The sequence below is a fragment of the Prunus mume genome, linkage group LG5 (assembly GCF_029339155.1).
Source record: "Prunus mume cultivar Tortuosa linkage group LG5, ASM2933915v1, whole genome shotgun sequence".
Lineage (NCBI taxonomy): Eukaryota > Viridiplantae > Streptophyta > Magnoliopsida > Rosales > Rosaceae > Prunus > Prunus mume.
In genome coordinates, this window is record NC_142702.1 from 6,612,295 (window position 1) to 6,636,790 (window position 24,496).

The 24,496-nt window shown below is 39.4% G+C and overlaps 4 protein-coding genes across 4 annotated transcripts; 2 read left to right on the top strand and 2 right to left on the bottom strand.

Annotated features, from left to right (window-relative positions):
- The first annotated feature begins 6,073 nt into the window (after nucleotides 1-6,073).
- Nucleotides 6,074-6,743, top strand: LOC148916747 (uncharacterized). The gene is made up of 2 exons (XM_089052273.1): nucleotides 6,074-6,301; nucleotides 6,411-6,743. Exons 1-2 carry the CDS (start codon nucleotides 6,074-6,076, stop codon nucleotides 6,741-6,743), a joined length of 561 nt encoding a protein of 186 aa, XP_088908399.1.
- Nucleotides 6,744-12,667: 5,924 nt separating this feature from the next.
- On the top strand, nucleotides 12,668-13,424 carry LOC148916748 (uncharacterized). Its single transcript, XM_089052274.1, has 4 exons — nucleotides 12,668-12,889; nucleotides 12,971-13,021; nucleotides 13,114-13,193; nucleotides 13,331-13,424. Exons 1-4 carry the CDS (start codon nucleotides 12,668-12,670, stop codon nucleotides 13,422-13,424), a joined length of 447 nt encoding a protein of 148 aa, XP_088908400.1.
- A 3,510-nt stretch (nucleotides 13,425-16,934) lies between these two features.
- LOC103330887 (agamous-like MADS-box protein AGL15) lies at nucleotides 16,935-20,383 on the bottom strand. Its single transcript, XM_089051605.1, has 7 exons — nucleotides 20,210-20,383; nucleotides 20,013-20,122; nucleotides 19,844-19,933; nucleotides 19,381-19,655; nucleotides 18,853-18,911; nucleotides 18,566-18,738; nucleotides 16,935-17,475 (listed from the first exon to the last, which is right to left on the bottom strand). Exons 4-7 carry the CDS (start codon nucleotides 19,490-19,492, stop codon nucleotides 17,391-17,393), a joined length of 429 nt encoding a protein of 142 aa, XP_088907731.1. The 5' UTR covers nucleotides 19,493-19,655; nucleotides 19,844-19,933; nucleotides 20,013-20,122; nucleotides 20,210-20,383; the 3' UTR covers nucleotides 16,935-17,390.
- A 2,971-nt stretch (nucleotides 20,384-23,354) lies between these two features.
- Nucleotides 23,355-24,273, bottom strand: LOC103325196 (receptor kinase-like protein Xa21). The gene is made up of 2 exons (XM_089052673.1): nucleotides 23,892-24,273; nucleotides 23,355-23,776 (listed from the first exon to the last, which is right to left on the bottom strand). The coding sequence occupies exons 1-2, from the start codon at nucleotides 24,256-24,258 to the stop codon at nucleotides 23,355-23,357; spliced, it is 789 nt and encodes a 262-aa protein (XP_088908799.1). The 5' UTR covers nucleotides 24,259-24,273.
- Nucleotides 24,274-24,496: the final 223 nt, after the last annotated feature.

Genomic DNA, 24,496 nt, shown 5'->3' on the forward strand with positions numbered 1-24,496 from the left:
GCTCAACTAGCTTTAGTTGAAAATGAGAAGAAGCTTTTGGAGAAGAGCTCATTGCAGAATGTACGAAACTTTCTGTCAAGCGGCGGCCTCCTCAAAATCGGCAACCTCCACGGCATCGGCAGTGGCCTCCTCGGCATCGGGCTCTTGAGCGTCCTCCCCTTCGTAGTCTTCTATCATCCCTTCCGTGATTCCTTCAAGAAGGGAGGAGGATCGGCAATAAAATTCAAGTTCCACGCGTGGTTGTACGCTTCAAGCGGTGGGCCAGGTCCACCATTTCGAGCCCATCTCCTTGTCGGCAAGGGTAGAGAACTCGGTCGAGTGGCGGTAACCTCGGATTGGGTAACCTTACGGATAGCAGCCTCGATCTCGAAGTCTTGGCTCCTCCGACTCCTCAAAAGCCACTGGACCGCCTCGAGCCTTCTTTGCCGTTAGCCGCCCGACTCGTGGATGCCGACATCTCGCAAACTTGGCTTCATAAACCTTGACCTGCCGTTAGGCGCCTGCACGCCCTTCGCCAAATTCGCATGAGCACGGATAGCCTTGCCAACCTCGGCAACCCTAGCCCTCTGTCTTCATAAGCCATCTTCGCCTTTTGGCGGCATTGATGGCTCGCTGACGCACACCACATGTCCATTGAAGCACTGGGAAACAAAGGAAAATGTTCGACAAGGACGGAAGCAAGCGGAAAAATAAGCGAGAATGGTTTGCGCTTATCGAAGCTTGAAGACGGAAGGCACGCCACCTCCTCCCAAAGGAGCTTCTTGGCAGGTCCTCAATCTCGGACAACTCCATTTGCGAACCGAGGATCATGTGGTTCACAAATTGGACCGTCTTCGATGGACAAGCCAAAGTGACAGTTCGGCGCCTAAGTCGTCTTCGGTAGCAAAGACAGCCGAGCAGCTTAGCACGCCGGCTGCGCTTTAGGCGGATCGGTATCGGACCGACATCCATATCGGCGTGATTGGGCGCTTGCCGGCTGCTTTGGAGGAGGTTCCCTCGGCAGGTACATCTCGGCTAGGAGGCGGACCGGCCGCTACCGCTCCGCCTGGCGAGCCGAGTTGAGTTGACGAAGACGCTCGGCGATGGTCCGCAGTCTTGGTCGACTCCTCCCGAGGACGCCGGTACCGCTTCCGCCGGCTCTTCTTTTCTTCCTTAGAGCCCAAGCATAAGGCGCCGCTTAGAGGACTTGTTCATCCTCTTCGCTTCGGCATCCCTCCTCTCTTCCGTCACTACAAAATCAAGATCGGTGAGAATTCTCATTATGGTAATAAGTTGAGTCATAATGGACAAGTACACTTACTCTCGGCAGGGTTGACAAGTTGAGCCTTGATGAGATTTGCGGTGAATAGGAACTTTGGATACACTCTCTCCACGACAGGGACCTTTAGTTTTACCTTGTCGATCTGCCGGATCTCCGCTTGCGTGGTGCTCGATTGCTTCAACTTGCCTGCACAAAAAGGAAACGGAATTAAAACTCCAAATAGGCTCCTACACACTAGAAGACCTACCGAACTGTATGATGGCCTACCGATTATTTGGAAGGTGGTAGGAATGTGAAACGGACGGGATGTCCCGATGGCGATTCCCAATCACCGGACAAAAGCACCCGCCGTTTCCTCCACGTCTTTTGGGATGTTGGCACGTACTAACAAAATGTCCGCGCGGTAGCCTTCAAGCGATTAGCTGAACCCAACCCAGTGGTCGGCAGACTTGGACTTCGTGACGCTGCATGGTGGAAGAACTGTTCTTACTAAGGCGCACCCTCACCAGCCATACCAAGGCCGTGACCACTCCCATTAACACCACTTAGAAGTTGGGGTTGAATTGGCCGGGAGCATAGCCTATCTGTACCAAGATTCTCCGAACGGCAGTGCAACGGAGACCTCACTCCTTGCGATACGTGCGTGAAAAGACGACTTCGCCATCCTTCGGCTTGCTTAGAGATTCAGTTGTCGTTGGGATCCTCATCCCTACCTAATTTGGTATGAAATACTCTACGCGATATTTAGCGATCTCCCGCCGGTAATCCTGTTGGGCTCCAGATAGTCTCACGCCAATAGGTGCTCCTTTGGAACTCCCATCAAGCACCATAGGATTGGGAAAGACTACCGATACCCTTGGCCGAGAAGATGGTTCGGCGGTTGACTCTCCACGGCGGAAGTGGAGGTCTCATCGGCGACCAGTGCTCATCTCCCTAGGCATGGCTAGACCAACGTGGCGACCATCGCTATAGACAATAGACAACGGTACCGTGCGGTCATCAACCCCGCCATGTGAAGGAACGAGCTGGGGCCTTCACCGAGTATCTCAACATTGGTGTCGCTCCGTCCCGGCATCGAGGCCTCCGCCTCGTTGTCGAGTCAAAGAGACCATCCAAGACTCCCACCAAGCGATCAGTTCACGCCGAAAATGACTCGCCATCGGACATCTACAAAAATAAGGAAACTAAGGCTCATGCCTGATACTAGCCTACCGATCCTTACATCACTACCTATGGCGACTAGACTACCGAACGGAACCCTATGGTCACTCTAGTTCGAACCAAGGAAGGACGCAAAAATAGTTAAGGAAGAGAGCAAATTGAGAGTGCCAAACGGTACCTTAAATCAAGCTCTAGACGAGGACCACGAACTATTATGCCGATCGCCTTAACGAAAATCGCTTTTCTTGCCGTTCGCAATGCCGAAATCTCCGGGTTACCGTTAGCGATGTCGGAAATCGCTTGAATGCCGGAAGCTCTCGGAAATCGTCTCAACAGAGCTCTCGCTTCTCACAAAATGCAAAGTGAATTCCTCTCCGAGGTCACCCTTATTTATAGTGCGTACACCTCGAAAAACCAAGCGGCGCGTGCGCCGTGCATCATGATTACTCGCCACGTGTTGCTCATCCTATGGGGGCTGACGGCACGCGAGGCATCAAGACGGCGCCAGACGTCTCTTCACACATCAACTCGACGCGACCTTCGACTTCCCCGACGTCAACCTCACGAATGAACATGAATGGAAGGGCCAAAATTGAGCCCCTCCACCAGCTGGATTATCGAATGGTAGGACAACATTTCCTGCCGAAGACAATTTCAAGTCCCCTTCCGAGAACTCTCGAAAGAGAACTTGGGGGACTCCTGTTTATACCAAAATGAACAGCCAATAAGCATCGAACACGTGGACCAAATTGGAGCTATGGAAGCCTTCGACACCTAGCTATAGTTCCATTCCTACCGATTGTACGATTAGGGCAACTCCACCCCCAGGGGCACGTGGCAGTCCCATAATTGGAGTCCACAGTTCCACATCGAAATTCTAAACAACTTGCACACCTCCCAAGGCCTACAAAAGAGGACAACTATCCCAACAAGGGGGTAATCAATCAGAACTTACGGCATACTGCCTATTGATCTGTAGTTCAACATTACTAAATCCGTGCACTTACTTAAGCATTGGAGAGCCTTCGGCCGGTACCACACCGGTGCCCAGTCTTACGAGCGTTTGTTATCTTGCAGATTGAACGCCCTACCGAGACCCATAGTATACCGAAGGTCCAACATCACTAAGTTGCGGGGGAAAGTACCGAATCATTTTTCTGCGTTAACACATCTCATCATAATATCTTCTTTTGAGAATGGAACCGGGCAAAATTCACCTTCATTTCCTTTTTCTGCATGACGACACCCCTCTGCCATACAAAGATAAATCCAGGTCATCCTACTGGCACAAGGAGTTTCAGTTTAAAGAAAGGCATGGTTCCAATCAAATAAGTTACAAAGTTTGTTTCTGGTGAAGCAAACAAGGTTAGTTAACTTAATTCACAACTTCGTACGTAGAATGAGTTTGAAAGCCAAACCAAGACCAAACAACGTTCTACTTTGATCTTCTAAGTTAAATGCAATCTGTATTTTTCCTCAAAGGACTGAATCACATAGAAGGTTTCAGAAGAGAAAAATATATGTAAAAGAAACTAACACCACTTCAAAACAGAGTCATTGTCGAGACTAACAACATAACTATAAAAACCCTATCAAACAAGTTAAAAACGTTAACAGCCTCCAAAATCCAACAGTAGCTTCAATGCCATGCCAAACAGACAAAATCCAAGTCAAGGAACCCTTACGCGCTAGTTGCTGTAGTTCCTAGAACTTGATGTCAAACACGCAGTGCAAGGACTATCGATGGAAACTTGACAAACAAGAGATCCACCATCTCAACACTAAATGGTGCAATTTAATATAATAATGAAAGCACACAACCATATTAGAATTCCCCGTGAGTGATTAGTGGGTCGTTTACTTGTATAACGAAAAGTGATGCTTGACTCAGACCTTTGTTAGTTTGTTGCATAGATTTAGCCGCCAACCCTGCACAATAATATAATAAAATGAGCAGCCTTTCTGACTTGTTAGGTGAATAACGCCTCCGTGTATCAATCTATGCTAAGCCAAGCCAACAATAAATCCGACCAATACTTATTAGATACCAAAGCCCATAGGTGAAACACAACGTTTCACTAACCCTATCTTCACCTTTTTTTGGATGAACCCTACCCTCAATTATCTCTCATCTCTCCGCCTCCATCACCTCCCATCTCTCAGCCTTCATTTCTCTGCCTCCATCATCTCCTCTTGCGCACCCTTGAAATAAGGTGAGCCCAACAGCAGCTACGAAGAAAAGAATAAAAATTCAAAGATACCTCTGATGAGTAGAGAAGAAGTCGTTGCCGCCACTGGTTGAGTCGAGAAGAATAGAGAAGCAGCCACCCTACCCAGCCCAGACGGCCTAGGCGGGCGCCCAGCGCCGCCTAACTCCTGGTGCCTACCCCTAATGTTTAGGGTGAACTCGCAGGGTGTTCTCCCGCCTACCGCCAGAGCGCCTAAGCACCGCCTAGGTCGAAATTTCAGATTTTCTTCTTCTTCTTCTTGTTCTTGTTCTTTTGTGGTTTGGGGGGTTGAAGAGATAAGAAAACATGTAAACAGAGCATGAAAGATGAAGAAAAATTAATAAAATAAAAACCTTTGACCAAAAAAATAATAATATAAAATAAAAACAAAAAATTATTTTTAATTTTACTCAACAATCATTTGATATTAATTTGTCCTTACCTGCCCTTAAACGTCATATGAATCATCGGATTTTTTACTGGCATTGGCCTAATGCAGGAAAGCACTTGTGATAATAAGAGTAGAACGGAATTGTTTCTGTTCTTAATATGGAAGAGACATAAAGCCAAGGCAGAACTAAGCTGGTGGGTCTTGAGTTTTCTGCATATTTCTAACATAAAGCCAACTCACAACAACTAACAATTGCAAGAGTAAATCAGAACAATACAATTAGATCACTCTCAACAAGTCAACAATTATCATAGCATCCATTGTCCACAAAGAGAGAGAGAGAGAGAGAGAGAGAGAGAGAGAGAGTGGTAACACTCTCACCACTCTCTTCTATACATCTGATGTACTATGTATCAGCCCTAATCACACCAAGAGTGTTATACTGAATCTAGAAAGAATGGCTTCAAAGGAAAAACACATCAGTTGGCCAAAATTATAGTAAAAAGGGAGTGAAGTGAAGACAAGTGAAAGATAATGAGGCATCAAGCTAACAACTATTAGTGTATAAGCTGTGAGCTAAGTAAAGTTAAAGTAAATAAGCCTTGTTTTAAATTGTGTATTTACTTAGTCTTAGATTATGACAAGTGTAAGGCTGAGATTGTATTGTTGGTTGTGTGCATCCAGCTAAGGCTAACGGTTATGTACTCATGCCTTCAGTGCGTGTTTTTGGATATACTCGAATATACACTCACTCTCAGACTTTGAGAGTGAGCAGAGCATTTTTTCTGCAGTTTTGAATCTTTCTCTATTCTCTCAGTTTCTTCCTCTAATCTAATCTTCAATATAAACCCAGCTAAACACTCAAACTCTAACATGGCCTCAGAGCCAGGTTCGATCTGAAATCTGGCGTAGACTGTGCGACGTTGCTGCAATCGAGCCGCACTCAAGCTCGTTCTGTTCAGGTGAAATCGCTGAACCCCATCGATTCCGATTTCGATTTCGATTTGAGATTCGTATCATCTAAGCTAAGAGATGGCTGGATCTGGAAGTTCTGAGGTGAGAACTCCGATCTTCTCCGGTGAGAACTACGAGTTCTGGAGAATCAAGATGGTGACAATCTTTAAATCTCATGGGTTATGGAAATTAGTTGAAAATGGGGTTACTATCTCTGATTCAAAGAAGAAGACGGCTGAAGGAAGCGCAGAAGAGGAAGACGATGAGAAAGCTGTGGCAGAATATATGCGAGATGCGAAAGCTCGGGTATTATCGTAACGCAGTCTCGGATCAAATATTCCCTCGAATTGCCAATGCTGATACAGCGAAGATGGCATGGGATCTGCTATATGGTGAATATCACGGTGGTGATCAGGTACGATCAGTTAAACTCCAAAATCTTCGACGTGAATTCGAGTATACTAGAATGCGTGATGATGAAACGTTATCTGGGTATCTTACACGGTTGAATGAACTGATTAACCAAATGAAGACGTTTGGTGAGGTATTATCTAATGAAAGGCTTGTGCAAAAGGTTTTAATAAGTCTTAGCAAACCTTATGATCCCATCTGTCTTGTGATTGAGAATACGAAGTGTATAGACAAGGTTGATTTGCAGGAGGTTTTGGCAATTCTTAAGAGCCAGGAACAACGCTTTGATATGCACACTGCTGATGCTATCGATAAGGCTTTGGCTCTTTTTCTATAAATCCAAAAGGTCAGCAACAGCGGGGTAATTCTCAGTCAAGTGAATCTAAGAAAAACTGGAATGGAAAAGGCAAGAAGTGGGATTCAAAGCCTCAGTCCCAACAAAGGTCATTTGCTAATCCTGCACAGAATTCAACTTCTGCAGGATCCATGAAACAAGATGCAGTCAAGCCACAGTGCAAGGTGTGCTCTAAGTTTCACTTTGGAGAATGTCGATACAAGGGGCAATCCAAATGTCATAACTGTGATAGGTTTGGGCATTGGGCTAGAGAATGCACAGCAGGCAAGGTTGTTCAGAAGGCAAACTATGCTAATCAAGCGAAGTGACAGTAATCTGTTCTATGCTAATGCAATTACTGAGGTCAAGGTGAATGGGAACTGGTACATTGATAGTGGTTGTAGCAACCACATGACTGGAAATGCTGAGCTTCTTATTGATGTAAGGACAAATGTCACTGGAAAAGTACAAATGCCCACTGGAAATCTGGTAGATGTTGCTGGAATAGGTTCACTTATGATTGATACAAATTCTGGCAGAAAATGCATCAAGGAAGTCATGTTTCTACCTGGTTTGAAAGAAAATCTGTTGAGTGTGGGACAGATGGATGAACATGGATATTATTTGCTATTTGGTGGAAGAGAGTGTTGTATCTTTGATGGTCCTTCACTTGATTGTCTGATTATCAAGGTTAAAATGAAAAATAATAGGTGCTACCCTCTGTCTTTAATGCAAACTGATCAAATTGCATTGAAGGCTAGTGTGACTGAATGTACCTGGATTTGGCACAAGAGACTAGGACACCTAAATCTTAGAAGCCTCAAGCAGCTTAGAGAAAACGAAATGGTGCATGGTCTTCCACACCTTGAAGATGTTAATGGTGTGTGTGCAGGCTGTCAAATGGGAAAACAACACAGAGATTGGTTTCCAAAAGGACAAGCTTGGAGAGCTAAGAATCCTCTAGAATTGGTACACACAGATTTGTGTGGTCCCATGCAAAATGAATCAATTGCTGGGAATAAATACTTCATGTTGCTTATTGATGATCACACAAGAATGTCATGGGTTTATTTCCTAAGACATAAATCTGAGGCACTAATCTGTTTCAGAAAGTTCAAAGCAATGGTGGAGTTACAATGTGAATTCAAAGTGAAATGCCTAAGGAGTGACAGAGGGGGAGAATTTCTCTCAACTGAATTCAGCAAGTTATTGGAATCTGAAGGCATACAAAGACAGTTATCCATTGCTTATACTCCACAGCAAAATGGAGTAGTGGAGAGAAAGAATAGAACAGTTGTAGAGATGGCTAAGGCAATGCTTCATGATAAAAGCATGCCATACTTTCTGTGGGCAGAAGCTGTACATACAGCTGTTTATATTCTAAACAGATCACCTACAAAAGTTCTTCATAACATAACTCCTTTTGAAGCCTATAGTGGGAGAAAACCAGGAATTGGTCACTTAAAGGTGTTTGGATCACTCTGTTATGTGCATGTACCAACTGAAAGAAGACAAAAGCTTGATGCAAAGTCTGTCAAAGGTGTGTTTGTGGGGTATGCAACCTGTGAGAAAGGGTACAGAGTATTTGATCCAAGCACTAAGAAGCTGATTTTGTCAAGGGATGTGATTTTTGATGAAACCAAGTCCTGGAACTGGAAGGAAACTTCAGAAAATTCTGTTGCTGTGACTTATATTCCAAATCAACCTGTAAATGGAATTGAAGTGACTTCACATGAGTTGATTGAAGTTGAGAGAAGTCCTTCTAGTCCTTGCATTTTCTCTCATGCTGAAGAACAAGAGAATGTCATTCATGAGCATGCAGATATCTCTCAGCCCTATGATCATACTCCATTGAAGTGGAGAAACATAAATGACATTCTAGCACAATGCAATCTCTGCATTGTGGAACCTGAAAAATATGAAGAGGCTGCACAGGATAAAGCTTGGATAAAAGCAATGGAAGAAGAGCTGTCCATGATTGAGAAAAATGAAACTTGGGAGCTTGTAGACAGACCAAGTGATAAGCAGGTTATTGGTGTGAAATGGGTGTTCAAAACCAAGTTGAATTTAGACGGCTCTGTACAAAAGAACAAGGCAAGGCTGGTTGCTAAAGGGTATGTGCAGAAACCAGGTGTTGACTATAATGAAACATTTGCTCCAGTTGCTAGACTGGATACAATCAGAACTCTGATTGCTCTTGCTGCACAAAAAGCTGGAAGCTATTTCAATTAGATGTTAAGTCTGCTTTCTTAAATGGAATATTGCAGGAAGAAGTGTATGTTGATCAACCTGAAGGGTTTGTGATTAATGGCAAGGAAGATAAGGTCTACAAATTGTACAAGGCTCTTTATGGCTTGAAACAGGCGCCTAGGGCCTGGTATGGAGAGATTGACAGCTATTTTGCTAAGTGTGGGTTTGAGAAAAGCTTAAGTGAAGCAACCCTCTACACTAAGACAAGAGGAGAAAATGATATACTAATAGTCTCCATCTATGTGGATGACATAGTGTATACTGGAAACAACCAAGACATGCTGGATGAGTTCAAAGAAGATATGAAGGAGAAGTATGAGATGTCAGACTTGGGTCTTCTTCATCATTTTCTGGGAATGGGGGTGATTCAAACAGAATCTAGCATTTTCATTCATCAAAAGAAGTATGCTTCTTCCCTGTTGGATAAGTTTGGATTGAAAGAATGCAAATCTGTTTCTATTCCTCTTGTGGCTACTGAAAAGTTAAGTAAAGAAGATGGAAGTGGTGCTGCGGATGAAGAGAAATACAGAAAGCTTGTAGGCAGTTTATTGTATCTCACTGCTACAAGGCCAGATGTGATGTATGCAGCTAGCTTATTAGCTAGATATATGCATGGTCCTTCTAACAAGCACTATGGGATAGCTAAAAGAGTGCTCAGATATATCAAAGGAACATTGGACTACGGTTTGCATTATATGAAAGGCAAGAAGGCTGTTTTAGTTGGTTTTTGTGATAGTGACTGGGGAGGATCACTAGATGACAGCAAGAGTACCTCAGGCTATGCTTTTTCCTTTGGCAGTGGAGTGTTCTCATGGGCCTCTGTGAAACAAAATTGTGTTGCACTTTCCACTGCAGAGGCTGAGTATATAAGTGCTGCTGAAGCAACAACTCAAGCTATATGGCTCAGGTTTGTTCTTGAAGATTTTGGAGAGTTACAAGCTGAAGCAACTCCTTTGCAGTGTGACAATACATCTGCAATCTCAATAACTAAAAATCCTGTGTTTCACCAAAGGACTAAGCACATTGATAGAAGATATCACTTCATAAAGGATGCCTTGCAGCAGGGAATTGTTGATTTGGTATACTGTCCAACCAAAGAACAAGTTGCAGACATTTTTACCAAGGCCTTACCAAAAGAGAGATTCAACTATCTCAGAGATAAGCTTGGAGTTGTATCAGCTCAAAGCTTAAAGGGGAGTATTAGTGTATAAGCTGTGAGCTAAGTAAAGTTAAAGTAAATAAGCCTTGTTTTAAATTGTGTATTCACTTAGTCTTAGATTATGACAAGTGTAAGGCTGAGATTGTATTGTTGGTTGTGTGCATCCAGCTAAGGCTAACGGTTATGTACTCATGCCTTCAGTGCGTGTTTTTGGATATACTGAATATACACTCACTCTCAGACTTTGAGAGTGAGCAGAGCATTTTTTCTGCAGTTTTGAATCTTTCTCTATTCTCTCAGTTTCTTCCTCTAATCTAATCTTCAATATAAACCCAGCTAAACACTCAAACTCTAACAACAACACCCTTCTTGACATGGAGTCTCTCATCTTGCATTGCATGAGAGAGAAAATTATAGACAGGGAGCATATAGATGCAATGCCGCCACACCATGCACCTTGCAAAAAGAAGTGTTGAAGTTAAGATACCTGCTCATTGGTTTCTGGCTAAAAAAAAGTGTTGAAGATTTTTTTTGCTGGAAAAAGAAGTGTTGAAGTTAAGATACTCCTTTTGTAGTAACTAGCAATACATGATCTTGCCTACATATGATTGTGATTGATTTTTCATCAACGAGAACAATTATACTATAACACATAATTATAAGATATAATAAGATCATGAGATGACAGAAAAACAGAGTAAGCTATTTGAGTTAGAGTGATCAAGATTCTAGAATACCCTACCGTGACAAATATAGCTTCGGAATATCACTTGTTGCCATTAATCTGCAGATAGTGGATTCTGTGGCGCATGAAGGAACTTTGTTTTGATCCAAACTCCAAAAGCTAGCTCAAACTTTGGAGCTTTTAAGTTGAATTGAATCCACGGATGCAGCTAGCAAGCTTTTTATGTCTGCCTTTGTTGCCGGGTGGCTATAGTTAGGTTTTAATTTTATAAAAATAGTATAGCCGGTCGGCTATACTTCGGTTTTTATAATAGGCTATAAGTGTTTAACACGTGGCGCTAGCGCCAGGCGGGTCCTCCTTTTTATACTTTATATAGTATAGCAGCGGCTATACTACTTTTTCTTGCACGGCTGTACTTGATATATTTTTTTATAAAAAGAGTATAGCCGCTTGGATAGACTCTTTCATTTTTGGGTCGAAATGTACTAAAGATTTGATTTTGACGATAGTAAATGAATTCCTCGTGATCTCTCAATGACTTCGTGTCGACAACAAGCTCACTCTCCGACCAGTCGCACTGGGAAACGCAGTCCTAGGATTTTTCTTTTGACAAAAAGCTCATAACCCGAGAGCTGTAATGGTGCGGTGGGCTCCATAAAGAGCACCATAACAACGATTAATGGAAAACTCTGACTCTGACCAGCCAGAGAAGAAGTGGCCTCATTTAAACTCACTTTCGCCCACCATGGCTCGTAGCTCCACACCACTTCTCCACCAATAACCACAGCGTAATCCCTCTCTTCTCTCTCACTCTCTCTCTCTCTCTCTCTCATTATAGCATAAGGGATCATTCTGAGGAGAAGTACTTGGTAGCTCTTGTATTCACTTTATATATTATGTACAAGACAGGAGTCCAATAAAGTATAGGAGATATTAACATAGTACACGATAATAAACCTATACACAAATAAATACTATAATATCATGTAAATGAGTTAGGACTGTTTAGCAGTAACGTGGAAGGCAAGCTAGTCTCACTAAGGAGAACAATAAGAATTTGAGAGTTGGATCTCGGAAGAAGAGTAAGTTTTTAGTAGTTTTAAACTATTGATCTGAATTGTCTCTATTAAAAAAAAAATTATGAATCTAGATTGAAGTACGCATTGACTTGCAAAATAGAAGTGTGAACCTTTTGGATATATGGTCTTAGTTTACTGTAAAACTTGAAAGCTTTTGGATAATATAAGCACATGTTTTATGACTAGTTTCTTCAAAAGTTGCTTATGATTCTATTTCAAAAAACGAAACGAAGAATGAATTTTGATTTTATATGTTCATCTAAATTTTCAAGAATATAAGCCCACTACATCTTTTGGGACATTAGGATTTCAGCAGCCCAAATCAGATGTATCCATAGCTTGCAAATTTACCCAAATGAAAAAAACAAGGGAAATAGCCTAAAATGCCACCCATTTCATAATTTTAACTAAAAATACCAACCCTTCCTAATTTTTGTACAACTACCAGCTATAAATATAAAATTATCATCCACTTATTGTACCCATATCTGTTTTTCAGAAATTGGCTTCTCTTTCTAACTCTCTTCGCTTTATCTCTTCGGCCCTCTCTTTCTTCGACACAATCGTCCTTCTCCCTCAACGGTGGTTGTTCATCCAATCGTAACTTCATCATTGACATCCACGAGGTACTGTTCATAACCCTTTTCTTTGAAATTTGGGGTTTTTGTGAATTTGGTTTATAGTGTATGGATTTGTAAGAAATTGGTTTAGGGTTTTAGTGTTTAGGGGTTGCTCAGAAATTGGGTTTGGGTTTATGGGTTTCTATGAACTGGGTAATAACTCACACCCACTCTCACTCGCTCACAGGCACCCTTCACATAAGGAGGTGAAGAAGAAGAAGGAGAGCAAAAAAGGGTTCAAGATGATTAGTATGACTGAGAAGTTTAGTTGCAGAGCGAAAGATTTGTTTGAGATTTTGATGGATGAGAATAGATGGAAGGTTTTTAGTCAGAGCAATGCCAAGATAAGCAAGGAGGTTGGTGGGTAGATTAGCATTTTCGATGGGTCGGTGACGGGTACCAATTTGGAGTTGCAAAATGGGAGTTTGATTGTGCAGAAATGGAGATTTGGGAGTTGGCCTGATGGCATTGATTCAACAGCATGTCAAGTGTTTTTCTTTCTGGTTGGAATGAATTCTTGGTTGGTTTTAAATGGTTTTGTGATTTGTGGGTTGAGTGTGTTTTGTTTGAATTTTTCCAGGTGAGGCTTACACTTGAAGAGCCTGAACCCGAGCTCACTGTTGTCAAGCTAACACATTCGGATATTCCTGAGGAAGACAGGTTGGTTTTGGTTTGAACTTTTAATTAATGGGTTATTTTCAGTTTTAGTTTGATTGATTGGGAGTATGTGAGTTATATTGTTTTCTTTTCTTCTATCAAATGTTGATTGCTTTGGTTTGGTGCCTTTGGTAATGCAGATATGGGAATGCAACTGTGGTGGAGAATACGGAGAGAGGATGGCAGGATCTTATTTTCCAGAGGATACGGGCAGTTTTTGGTTTTGGAATTTGAGATACTTGAGTAGGGTTTCTCTTGAATGTGTAGAGTTTAATGATTTTGGAATTATGATTCAGATCTAATGTTTCCTATCAAAACAATTTGCTGAGTCTAATGTTACAATGTTTCGCAATGGCATTGATAAATTTCTCGTCTTTAAAATGTGTTGGCAGTTCTCTCTCTATTTCAATAACTGAAAATCATTGTGGAATTTGGTGAGAAAAAGTTGTATCTGGTTTGTCTCATTGGGTTGATTTATCGCACTTTTACCATTGTTGTTTCTTTGTCTTAACTGTATTTACTTTTCATCACTGCTAGGAAAAAAAAAAGGTTTGTTTCTTACTGCCCTGCAGAAGAGCTGTGTTTTTCACATATGTATTGGATTGGAGTGTCTTCTGTCATCTAAATAGGTGCTACTGCGTTGGAGTATGTTATTTACTTGTTTCATTGTTAGCAAATGAACATGTGTATAATTGTTTATCATCTTGTTACTTCTCAGCTGTTGATTCACAATTAACAATGGGGAAAGAGTATTAGAGGGATGAATGCATTATGTTGCTAGCAAGTACGGAAATTTGGTGTGGGTGTCGAATCCAAATAATTCCTAAATACCTCAGAGAGATCAGTTTTAGAACATTAGATTAGAAACATCAAGGCCTTTTAGTGGTAGTGATTGATTAGAAGTTATGTTTCAGGTTGCCAGTTTTGTCAAGGTTCTAGGATCTTGATGAGTAAGAGAAAACTTAGGTTTTGATGTACGTTTTTTATAGAGGGGGTTTTGGGGTTGTATGATGCTATCTGATGCCCTGGGTTATCATCTTGTCTTCGTTATTGTCTTTGTAAACGAGTACGTTGTCTGTCATGCTGTGGACTACTGGAACTTCCCACCTGACGGCTTTGTTGTACGCTTGTAGCTGTAGTTGAGTTACCGGGCTATGTTGTATGCTTGTAGCTGTAGTTGTGTTCCTCGATCCTATGGATCTTGCATCTGCCGCTAGTTATCAGGCTTCAGGATGAAGGTTTTAGGGTTGTTTGTAAAACAGTGCTGGTTATGTATGGTAAAAAGTGTTATGAATGTAGGTGAAGATTCAATCGATGAAATTAGGGTTACAAACTTATAAGTTGAGCTTATGCTTGGTGGCATTTGTAGCCAAACCATGAGATAGATGTTAATTTGCATTTGATGTTTGGTAGTATACAACAAAGGTGCTGGTTTGAATTACATTTAGCGGTTGCTTTGTGCAAATTTTTGCATCATTTCTCGCACTTCATCAAGTACAAGCCAGACTTTATCCACACAAAAAAAACAATGAAAGAGAACTTGTGCAATGCTTCCCTATACAATCAGAAAACTTGTCTTCCACAACGGAAAATCTTATCTGATTGTTGCCAATAAACCATATAAAAAAATCTATAGCGTGAGGGTGAAATTCAAATATATAGGGATATTTCCACTCTTTCACAAGGTAACCCTGTTGTGTACTACAATATCAAAATTAGTTGCAATTGATCACAGCGTGAAAAAGGTCATATTTTCCAATTTAATGTTGTCAAATTTATGACAAGGACACCGATCTTGCACCATCTTACAATTGTAGAGAGTAATTTTACTTTTTTCATAACAAAATATAATCAATACAAGCTTGCGTGTAGAACTTGCCTTAAAATATAACTGATAAAAGCCCATGTGTAGAACTTGTTTCTACAAAACTACTTGAAAAGAAAAAAGGTGTCCAAGAATCTTCAACCATCCCAAAATATTTTATCCAACTTTGGCCCTTCTCTTTTCAAGCATGCCAAAAATCATCCTGGTTTTGTAATATGTGGTTTGTGCCCAATTAATTTACCGTGGATCTTGCATTTTTGTACCCAATATTTGATAGCTGCCTTCTTTTGAACGAACAATTCATTGAGGGAGAGAATTACTTTCCTTTTGAATATGAATCGATGTATTTGAAAGGTCATCATCAATTCATGGTAATATAAGGATGCATAACAATTGTCATGTCTATGATATTTGAATTCATGATTACTTTCAACGAAGTGGAGACTGTTATTAGACCAAATGTCATTGACATATGATATAATAGCAATATTAGGCCAATATACGTGCACTACAGAGGCAATATTAGAGCAATATAAGGACAATACGATAGCAATAGTATTACAATATACATCCAATAGGGTGGCAATATGCATACACTATCTATGCAATACAAAGGCAATATTAAGGCAATATAAATGCAATAGAACAGCAATATTAAGTGAATCTACATACAACACACACATCCATTACAGACTACATTTTACACATGCAAAAGAAATCGCCACCGAACCTTAACAATACTATCCCGCGAAGGTTAAACGAAGGCAACAAAAGATCCATGTACTTGGGTGAGATGAACTGAAGCATCACTCACCCTTACTACAGGTCCATCAAAAGATCCATGTCTTTGTCCTTTCTCCTCGCTGCATGCACGAGGCTATGATGAGCCATTTCCTCAGCACCCATATTCAGCACCTCCCAGACACTAGCTACATCAATTTCACTCCAAATGTAGTCTAGTGAGATGACCAAAGCATAATCTCGGAACATTTCGAAGCCGTTGTTGAAACATTCAACCATTTCATGGTTATATTCTTCAGATTTTGTGCAACTCCAACTATCATTTCAAAGGTCAACATCAATTCATGTTAATATAATGACGGATAACAATTGTCATGTCTATGAGATTTGAATTTTGGATTACTTTCAATGAAGTGGAGACTCTGTTATTAGTCCAAATGGCCATTGACATACGATATAATAGCAATATTAGGCCAATATATGTACACTATAGAGGCAATATTAGAGCAATATAACCACAATACAATAGCAATAGTATTACAATATCACCTATAAAAATATAATTATTGTCCACTTATTGCTGATTTTTGACATGTTCAGAAATTTTATTCTTTCTTAGCTCACTCAGCTCTCTCTCTCTGGCACATCTCTCTCTCTTTGGTATCTGTCTATTGCAGCTCTCTGTCTCTCTTGGCTCTCTCTCTGTCTCTCTCTCTCTCTCTCTCTCTCTCTAGCTTCGTTCTATCTCTTTCTCCCCCTATTCGCTCTCTTTTGGCATGCTTGGAAAGAGAATGACCAAATACAATAGAAAAGAAAATCCATTCAAGCTTATTGGGGAAAAAAAACCACGGAGAAATACATGAAATGAAAAACAACTCGGCAGTTACTATGAGATTGTGTACATAAAACTTGGAACAACCAAACCAATTAAAGCTAAGCCATCTCGTACGTACACCTACATAAAATAACAGTATGGTCATCTTCTTTAGAATATTGCAATCAACACTTGGTTGAACCGACCTACAAAAACAACTAGGTTAAGTACAGAGATAGAGTTTATGAATGGCAGTTCCAGAATTAAGACCTATGTTAATTTGTAACGCCACCGAGTCAGATTCATAGTGCCAAATGCAGCTATCTGGCACACAGATATGACAAGCCAAAAGAAAAAAAGCAAAGTAAAAAAGAAAAAAAAGGCATGACATAAATGGGAACCTCAGCAGAAAGCATCAGATATGCATACAAGCAGATTGGCTCCATTACAATGTTCAAGAATGCAAACTCATGGTGTAAAGGAATCCCTATTTGACCTTTTTCCCTTCCCCCAATCTCATGGTGTAAATATCCAAAACAGATTACATTTTTATCTTCTTCTTTTTTTTATAATAATTTTCTGGCCTCAAAGCAAATTACAAAGGAAACAAGTATAACTAACTAGAGCAGCTTCCTCTCCATAAGCCAAGAAAGGAACTTCTATGTCTCCACATTGATGATTTTCAGGTCACCTACGGATTCTACCTTCTCTTTTACAAGTTACTGACCTTTCGATGAAAGCTAATAAGCTACACTCTCAACTGTATGAAATTCATCTATAGCATCTGTTGATTTTAATTCAAAGAGAACCTCAGAAACAATTATAGGGCTAATTGGCTCCCTGAGTCATTGGAGTGAGCTTCTCTTTCTGGAGCCTTCCTCTTCCCATAAACATCACTTGGCAACCTGGCAAAAAGACAGTAGATGTACAACCAACAGAATAAGATAAGTGGCGGAACTAGGATTCTTAGCATTGAGGGGCCAAAATTTCAAAATCACTTCCACATAGATTTTTCATCTTCAACTGGGAGGGCCATCACTAATCTAATTACAGTAATTGTATTGCTATAACATATATTTTATAATATATTACAATAGATTAAAAATTAAATGGTGGGGCCAAGGCCATGGCAGGCCTGGCTATGGCTCCGCCACTTAGATAACAATGTTAATTTTCACTTGAGAAACTTGTTTTGCGTCAACTGTAAAACAAGAAATCATAGGTGCAAATAAATTTAAAGTTTCCTTAACAGGGCCAGGGTATATTTTGGCCCGCCCATCCTAACCACAATCCATCCCCAAAATTTAATTGAGGCCTTTTAGTCTAGATTGTACAGTTGGGCATATTTATTTACTTATATTTTTTATTTATATAAAACCTTGATGATGCGAAGAAATTTGTTGAAATAGATAAAGGATACATGAAAAAAGAGGAACAAAAGGACAAAACCCCTCTAAGAGAAGCTAAATAAGATCATAGCAAAATAAAAGGCTACAAAATCAAGTTAACCTATAGTTAGGGAGCCCTGTAAGGTCCTGTGAAAAGGCAGTAGTTGCAAAAGAAGGAACAGAATCCCTCCTGTAGGAGCCAGATTAGTCCCCCTTGTAATCAGCCAAACAATATGACTGTTTATCATAGATGAGTTCTACTCTTTGAAAGAATATCAAGCACATCTAAAAGATACTATAGTTTGACCATATTGAAATTAACATTTGCGTTGTTTACATTAGTTTTCTAGTAGTAATCAATTTTACTCTCAGTATGGATAAGTACTATATACTTATTTCACCAGTAATAAAATTTTAACACTTTACTTTGCTTCCTTCTACCTCTCCCTAAAATTTTCCATGCTCTGCCACCGCTGAGCAATGGGCTAGGCAACTCGGAAATATTATCTAAATCTGTTAATTAGCCTAGGATGCACAAGAAACAATAGGCAACAACAGTTTTGCAGTTTATTTGAAGGTTATTTGGTTAATAAGGACAGAATAGTACTGTAAATGCAGGGTGATGTCAGAATCTCCATTCTCAAATGCAAAATTGCTGACCAAAGCTGGGCTTGTGACACCATGGTTTACAAAGGATTTCTCTTTTTCCACCGGATAATATTCCAGATAGGATGGGACTGCACGGTCAGTTTGTGGAAATAAACATCGAAGCTCCTCAACCTACAATATAAGTATAGGCCATAACAGATACTTTACATAATATACAAATCACTCACAGAGAAGTAAATGTCAGAAATTGATCAAATTTTCATTAGGAAGAAGAATGTTGTTTACCTGTCTGCGCAATGTTTCATTCTCAAGTATAGCACGCTGTTCTTGGAGGAAACAAATAGCTGAAAATTAAATACCGGGTAAAATTGTCCGTTTTGTTGATAATAAATAAATAAACTTAGTCTTTTCTATATATACATACCAGCATAGATGAAAGGTCATTGTGCAACTTATACCCTAAAGCCAAGCTTTTAAAAACCAGAACATAAGGAAAAACTTTACATTATAGATTAGTTACTTTCTTCCTTTTCCTGTCACTTTCCATTGTCATATCCCTTCCTCTTTTTATTTTTCTTTTCTTTTGCTCTAAATCATTGTGATTATCCATACTTCAAAGTAACAGTAGCTTAATCGAAACAAAATAGTATCTTTAGTAAACTTCAAGAAAAACTGCAGCTTTCATATGTTTGGAGAAATGAATTTTCTTCTTTAGTTCGGTGGAAAGTGATACTTCAGCATAAACTATGCAGTGCTACTACTACAGCTTTAACTTTAAAAAAGACTAAAAAATTGGGTTGTGCTTCCACGTACCTGTACTCTTGATTGCTCTAGTTGCTCCACTAGTAATTGCTCTTGAAATAGTAGAATATATATTCAGGCCTTTCAGATTGCAGGAATTAGTACATGTTACAATCTGCAACATAATCTGACATCTCTACTGAATAACTGAAAGGAAAAAAAATGAAAAAGGAAAATATAATAGAACCTTCCTCTCCTTCACTGACAATAATCCTTCATTTAATTGATGTTCTAGTTGCTGCAATTCTTTCAAGCTCAAACCAGTCAAGTCCTTACCCAATAGCCTTCTACACAATCAGAAAAAATATTATTATTACGTGTAAGGATCTCACAGTATTCCAAAAATGTAAGAATTGAGTAAATCCATATTGATAATGTCAGAAGTTTTTGCTTAAGCCTCATCAAACTAGAAGTTTTTTAATTTGAATTTATGAATTAAGAACTAAAAGCTCATAATATGCAGAAAATGACATACATTCTCCAGAATCGACTTTGAGATCTCTTTCTGCTCCAGCAATTTATCGTCCAAATTCTGGACTCTCTGTGTCAGGTGCTTCTTTGTGTTCTGTCCAACATAAGAATGTTTAATACAGTCATTTCAATTGTTAAAATCTCATCAAACAGTATAGGTAGTTGGGACTTACCCAGACAAAGGTGAACGAAGCCCAAATGTTTAGATACACCATGCAAGACGAAGCCAGAATTGCTGGAAACCATCTATTAGATACACCAAATATGCCAATGAAGCAATCACCTACATAAATTAATAGAAATGTTTCAAAATGCACATCCAATGCCAGCTATCGAAGTGAAGAAAGCAACTAAAGTAATTACTAATGACCTGCAAGCTGAACAGCCAGAAATATAAAAATAATGTCTCTAGTGACAAAGAATCGGAATTTCAAGGTTCGCCATTTTCTATCAGCAATAACATGAACTCTCAAATGGTAAGGAGCCTTGCAGGTTGTGCAATGAGCAAATGCAAACCCTTCCTGAAAAAATTAAAGCAAGATAGTCAGATACAGATGAGAAACCACTAACCAGCAGCAAAACCTGAACATGTGTATATATGCTATTAGTTCGTCTGAATCAGCTAAATCTTACACCTTATTCAAAGACCATTAAAAGCCCACTTCTGAGTTCTCCAAAGATAACCATACTGCAATACACTAAAAGTCCAAAACTTAGTCAATTAGTCGTGTAACAAGGAAAGAAAAACTAATTTGCTACCTGTTCCTACACCTGCGAGACACACTGTTGTAAATATCCTCTTAACACAACAGTTGATAAACGAATCATGACATTGCAACCCATCAATATGTCAATTCCTCTTAAGCCCAAACATTCTGTGACAAAATGGAGAGTTTTCCTTCTCTGAACAGTGCCTGTGAGCGAGTGAGAGTGGGTGTGAGTTATTACTCAATTCATAGAAACCCATAAACCCAAACCCAATTTCTAAGCAACCCCTAATACTAAAACCCTAAACCAATTTCTTACAAATCCATACACCATAAACCAAATTCGCAAAAACCCCAAATTTCAAAGAAAAGGTTTATGAACAGTACCTCGTGGATGTCAACGATGGAGTCACGCTTGGATGAACAGCCACCGTTGAGAGAGAAAGATGATTGCATCGAAGATAGAGAGGTACACGAGGGAGAGAGACGGGCCGAAGAGATAGAGCGAAGAGACTTAGAGAGAGAAGCCAATTTCTGAAAAACTGATATGGGTACAATAAGTGGACAATAATTTTATATTTATAGGTAGTAGATGTACAAAAACTAGGAAGGGGTGGTATTTTTAGTTAAAATTATGAAATGGGTGGCATTTTAGGCTATTTCCCAAAAAACGAAAGCAAAAACAAAGCTGTCCAGTTCTTTTTAAATAGGTTTAGGGTTATGAGAACGACTACGGTTCAATTGCATTCTTAAAGAGAGGAAGGTGGAGATGAATTGCAATTTCAATTATATGTGCAGCTTCAAAGACATTACAAATCCACCTCAAATATGATCCGACAAATCGCATATAAAAGAGAAAGCAAAGATTTTCTAAAAACCAAACCAGCCCAAAAGTCGATTCATTTAGCAGCCCTTGTCTCAGACTGGCCCCCACCCCACCACCTCTGTGTTCTTCTACCACATAACTTTAGCCTATTTTAAGATAAAAGAAGAAAGAATCATAGTTGCGTCGAAAAGACGAATCCACAGTTCAATGCCACATGAAAGTTGTAGAAGATGGCTACCTACATTGTGCATGAAAATTTTGATATGACAAGTTGGTCACAAAATCAATGATAGATGGAGAGACATGATAAAGTTAAAGCATGCATATATACTAAATAATTTTTGTTTCAACAATTTAATAGAGCGTCTCACACATGGTAGAATCTGAGTTAAACAACCATCAATCTCAATTCTATTTTACCGGAAAAATATACTTTAAATATGGTAAAGAAAAGCATGTTCGATTTTTTAAGTTAAAAAAATCGGAAGAACGCTTAGCCAAGAAAATATTTTTCCAGACTTCCAAGATAATTAATGGGAGAGTCTTGAGAGCTTACTTTGCAACTTACTATGAACCACAAGAATTATGGATTTTGTGTTATGATTGGTTCGATTATCTTCTAGACGAAATGCAAGATGATAATGATCCTAAGAAAGAAGCGCGCAGTGAGGATTCCGATATTCTGTCTTTTTGGTGGGGCAAAATATTATATTGATTTCTTTTATTTTTATTTTTTTCTCAATTATGTATCTCTTTTCAAATAAAACCCAACATATTGTTTTTAATCCATTGATTTCAAATATATATTGTATACTAATTAATACTGACATTATTTTTTTTTTAATCTATCTGTGCAAGAATCTTTTACGAACGATAAAACATATACATTCTCATAAGCTTTTTCATATGGGTTTGAACAAAATGGAGAATTACGTTGTTGTTGACGATCAAATCAAGATTATTAACATCCAAAGTAGTTTTGCAGACCTCAAGATTATTACTCCATGAGCACCAGAAACAGACAAGTTCCTTCCAACATCAAAGTGTTTTTTTTTTTCCCCTTTCCGATTGCAAACTTGAAATGATTGAATAATTTATTGCAGTGCCAGTGCCAGTCTATGAAGATAGAACAAGTTGCCAAATGCAACGACTTAGACTTGTAAGAAATGAAGAATGGACAATTGAGCATCTATTTCCACACATCTTCACAAATGTACAACAACTTGCTATGCATATTCCGTTACTGGGATATGGTCAGTCCAGTCTCCTTCGCATAATAAGGGCCCTTTTATTTTATTTTATTTTTTGAAATATGTAATTATTTAGGCACAACGGGACAGGTTATTTTGAGTTCATAACCCATTGCTTTAAATTCATATGCCCAATAACACATCTCATATGTTGGCTTTCTTTTTGTGAATGTACATGTTTTCATGACTATAATACAAAAACTGTACTCATCTCCTCTTGTTGAAACTATTCCTTCCATTCTATGCCATACTCTGAAATTGTGGAATTGTTGCATCAATTATACATCAATACAAAACAAAAGAAGAGTGGGGCACATGATAGCAAGCTCGTGGACTAAATTGGCAAGCACTTAAATGCAGTCAGTGCAGGGCACTGCCCGGACTTGACTTGTGATAAAGGAACAATGGAGAAGAATGGAGCAAGGACTTGACTTAAAAGGAAACGCTTCCACTCAGCTCCAGTCCAAACTAGCTAATACCCTGTTCATTTGAAACTAATTTTTAATAACTTAAAAGGAAAATAAATAGATAAATATATAATTGTTAATAACCAAATAAGTAAGAAGCTTTGAATTTCTTTATCATGACTTCTTGTTCCATATCTATATATTATTGTATTTTAAACAGAATAAGTGCACATGAATTAAATATACCAAAACATAACGGCATGGCTTCCTCTACATTGTCAACGACCACATGAATTAAAGACTCAAATTGAATCAAAGTGACCCATTAATTGAAGTGTTGCTGAACAAGAGGACGTTTTAATAGCACACCTCTTCCTGCAGCAACGTCCTTCAAAAACTTTATCTTGATTTTGTTGAGTGTGGCTACAACTTCTTTCATATTTATCCTCTCTTCTGGTGATTCTGCATAGCAAGTAAGAGCTAATCTCATAATGGATGATAATAAATCCTTCTTCCTCACATGATCATCGTCTTCCTGCTCTATTCCAATCCCAAGCAAATTGGCATCCACAACTTCATCTATCTTCCCATCTGGTAATACCAGTGAGTCTGCAATCCATTGCTTTAAATTCATTTCCCCAACAAACATCTCATCCGTTGGCTTCCTTCTTGTGAATGTTTCCATGAGCACAATACCAAAACTATACACATCCCCTCTTGTTGAAACTATTCCTTCCATTCCATACTCTGCAATATGAATTATATTTGAGTTGTACTTATATATCTAAATGATATTTGATGAAAAGACCATTTTAAGTTATTTTGTTCGTAATTGAAAGATATTAAATTAGCAAGTACATACTTGGAGCCATATACCCAATTGTGGCTAGGGTAATGGTTTGGGTACTAGAATCTCCTCCACCCAAGAGTTTTGCAATTCCAAAATCAGTAACGTGTGCAACCATATCATCATCTAGTAGTATATTGCTGGACTTCATATCACAGTGCACAATAGGTATTGAATAACCATGGTGTAGACATTCCACTGCCGCCGCAACATCTATCATTATGTTCATCCTCTGTAAGATATTCAAAGAATAGTCTTGAGAGTACAACCACTTCTCGAGGCTCCCATTTGGCATGTAATTCAATACCAAGGCTTTGAAATCAAGTTCACTGCAACAACTGATGATTTTGATAAGGTTTCTATGAAGAATATTACTTAGCATTTCACATTCCCTATCAAAACTCTTGAAAGCCCCTTCTAGCTTTAAACTGAAAACCTTTACTACAATATCTAATCCATCTGAAAGCGTCCCTTTATATACTGAGCCAAAACCCCCACTTCCAAGTAAGTTGTTTTCGTTAAATCCGTTCGTGGCCCTTAGAAGTTCTAGGTGTGAAATTCTTCTCCAAAGAAGTTGAGGCAACGAGGTAGCCTCTCCTGCAACTTCCACATTTCTTTTC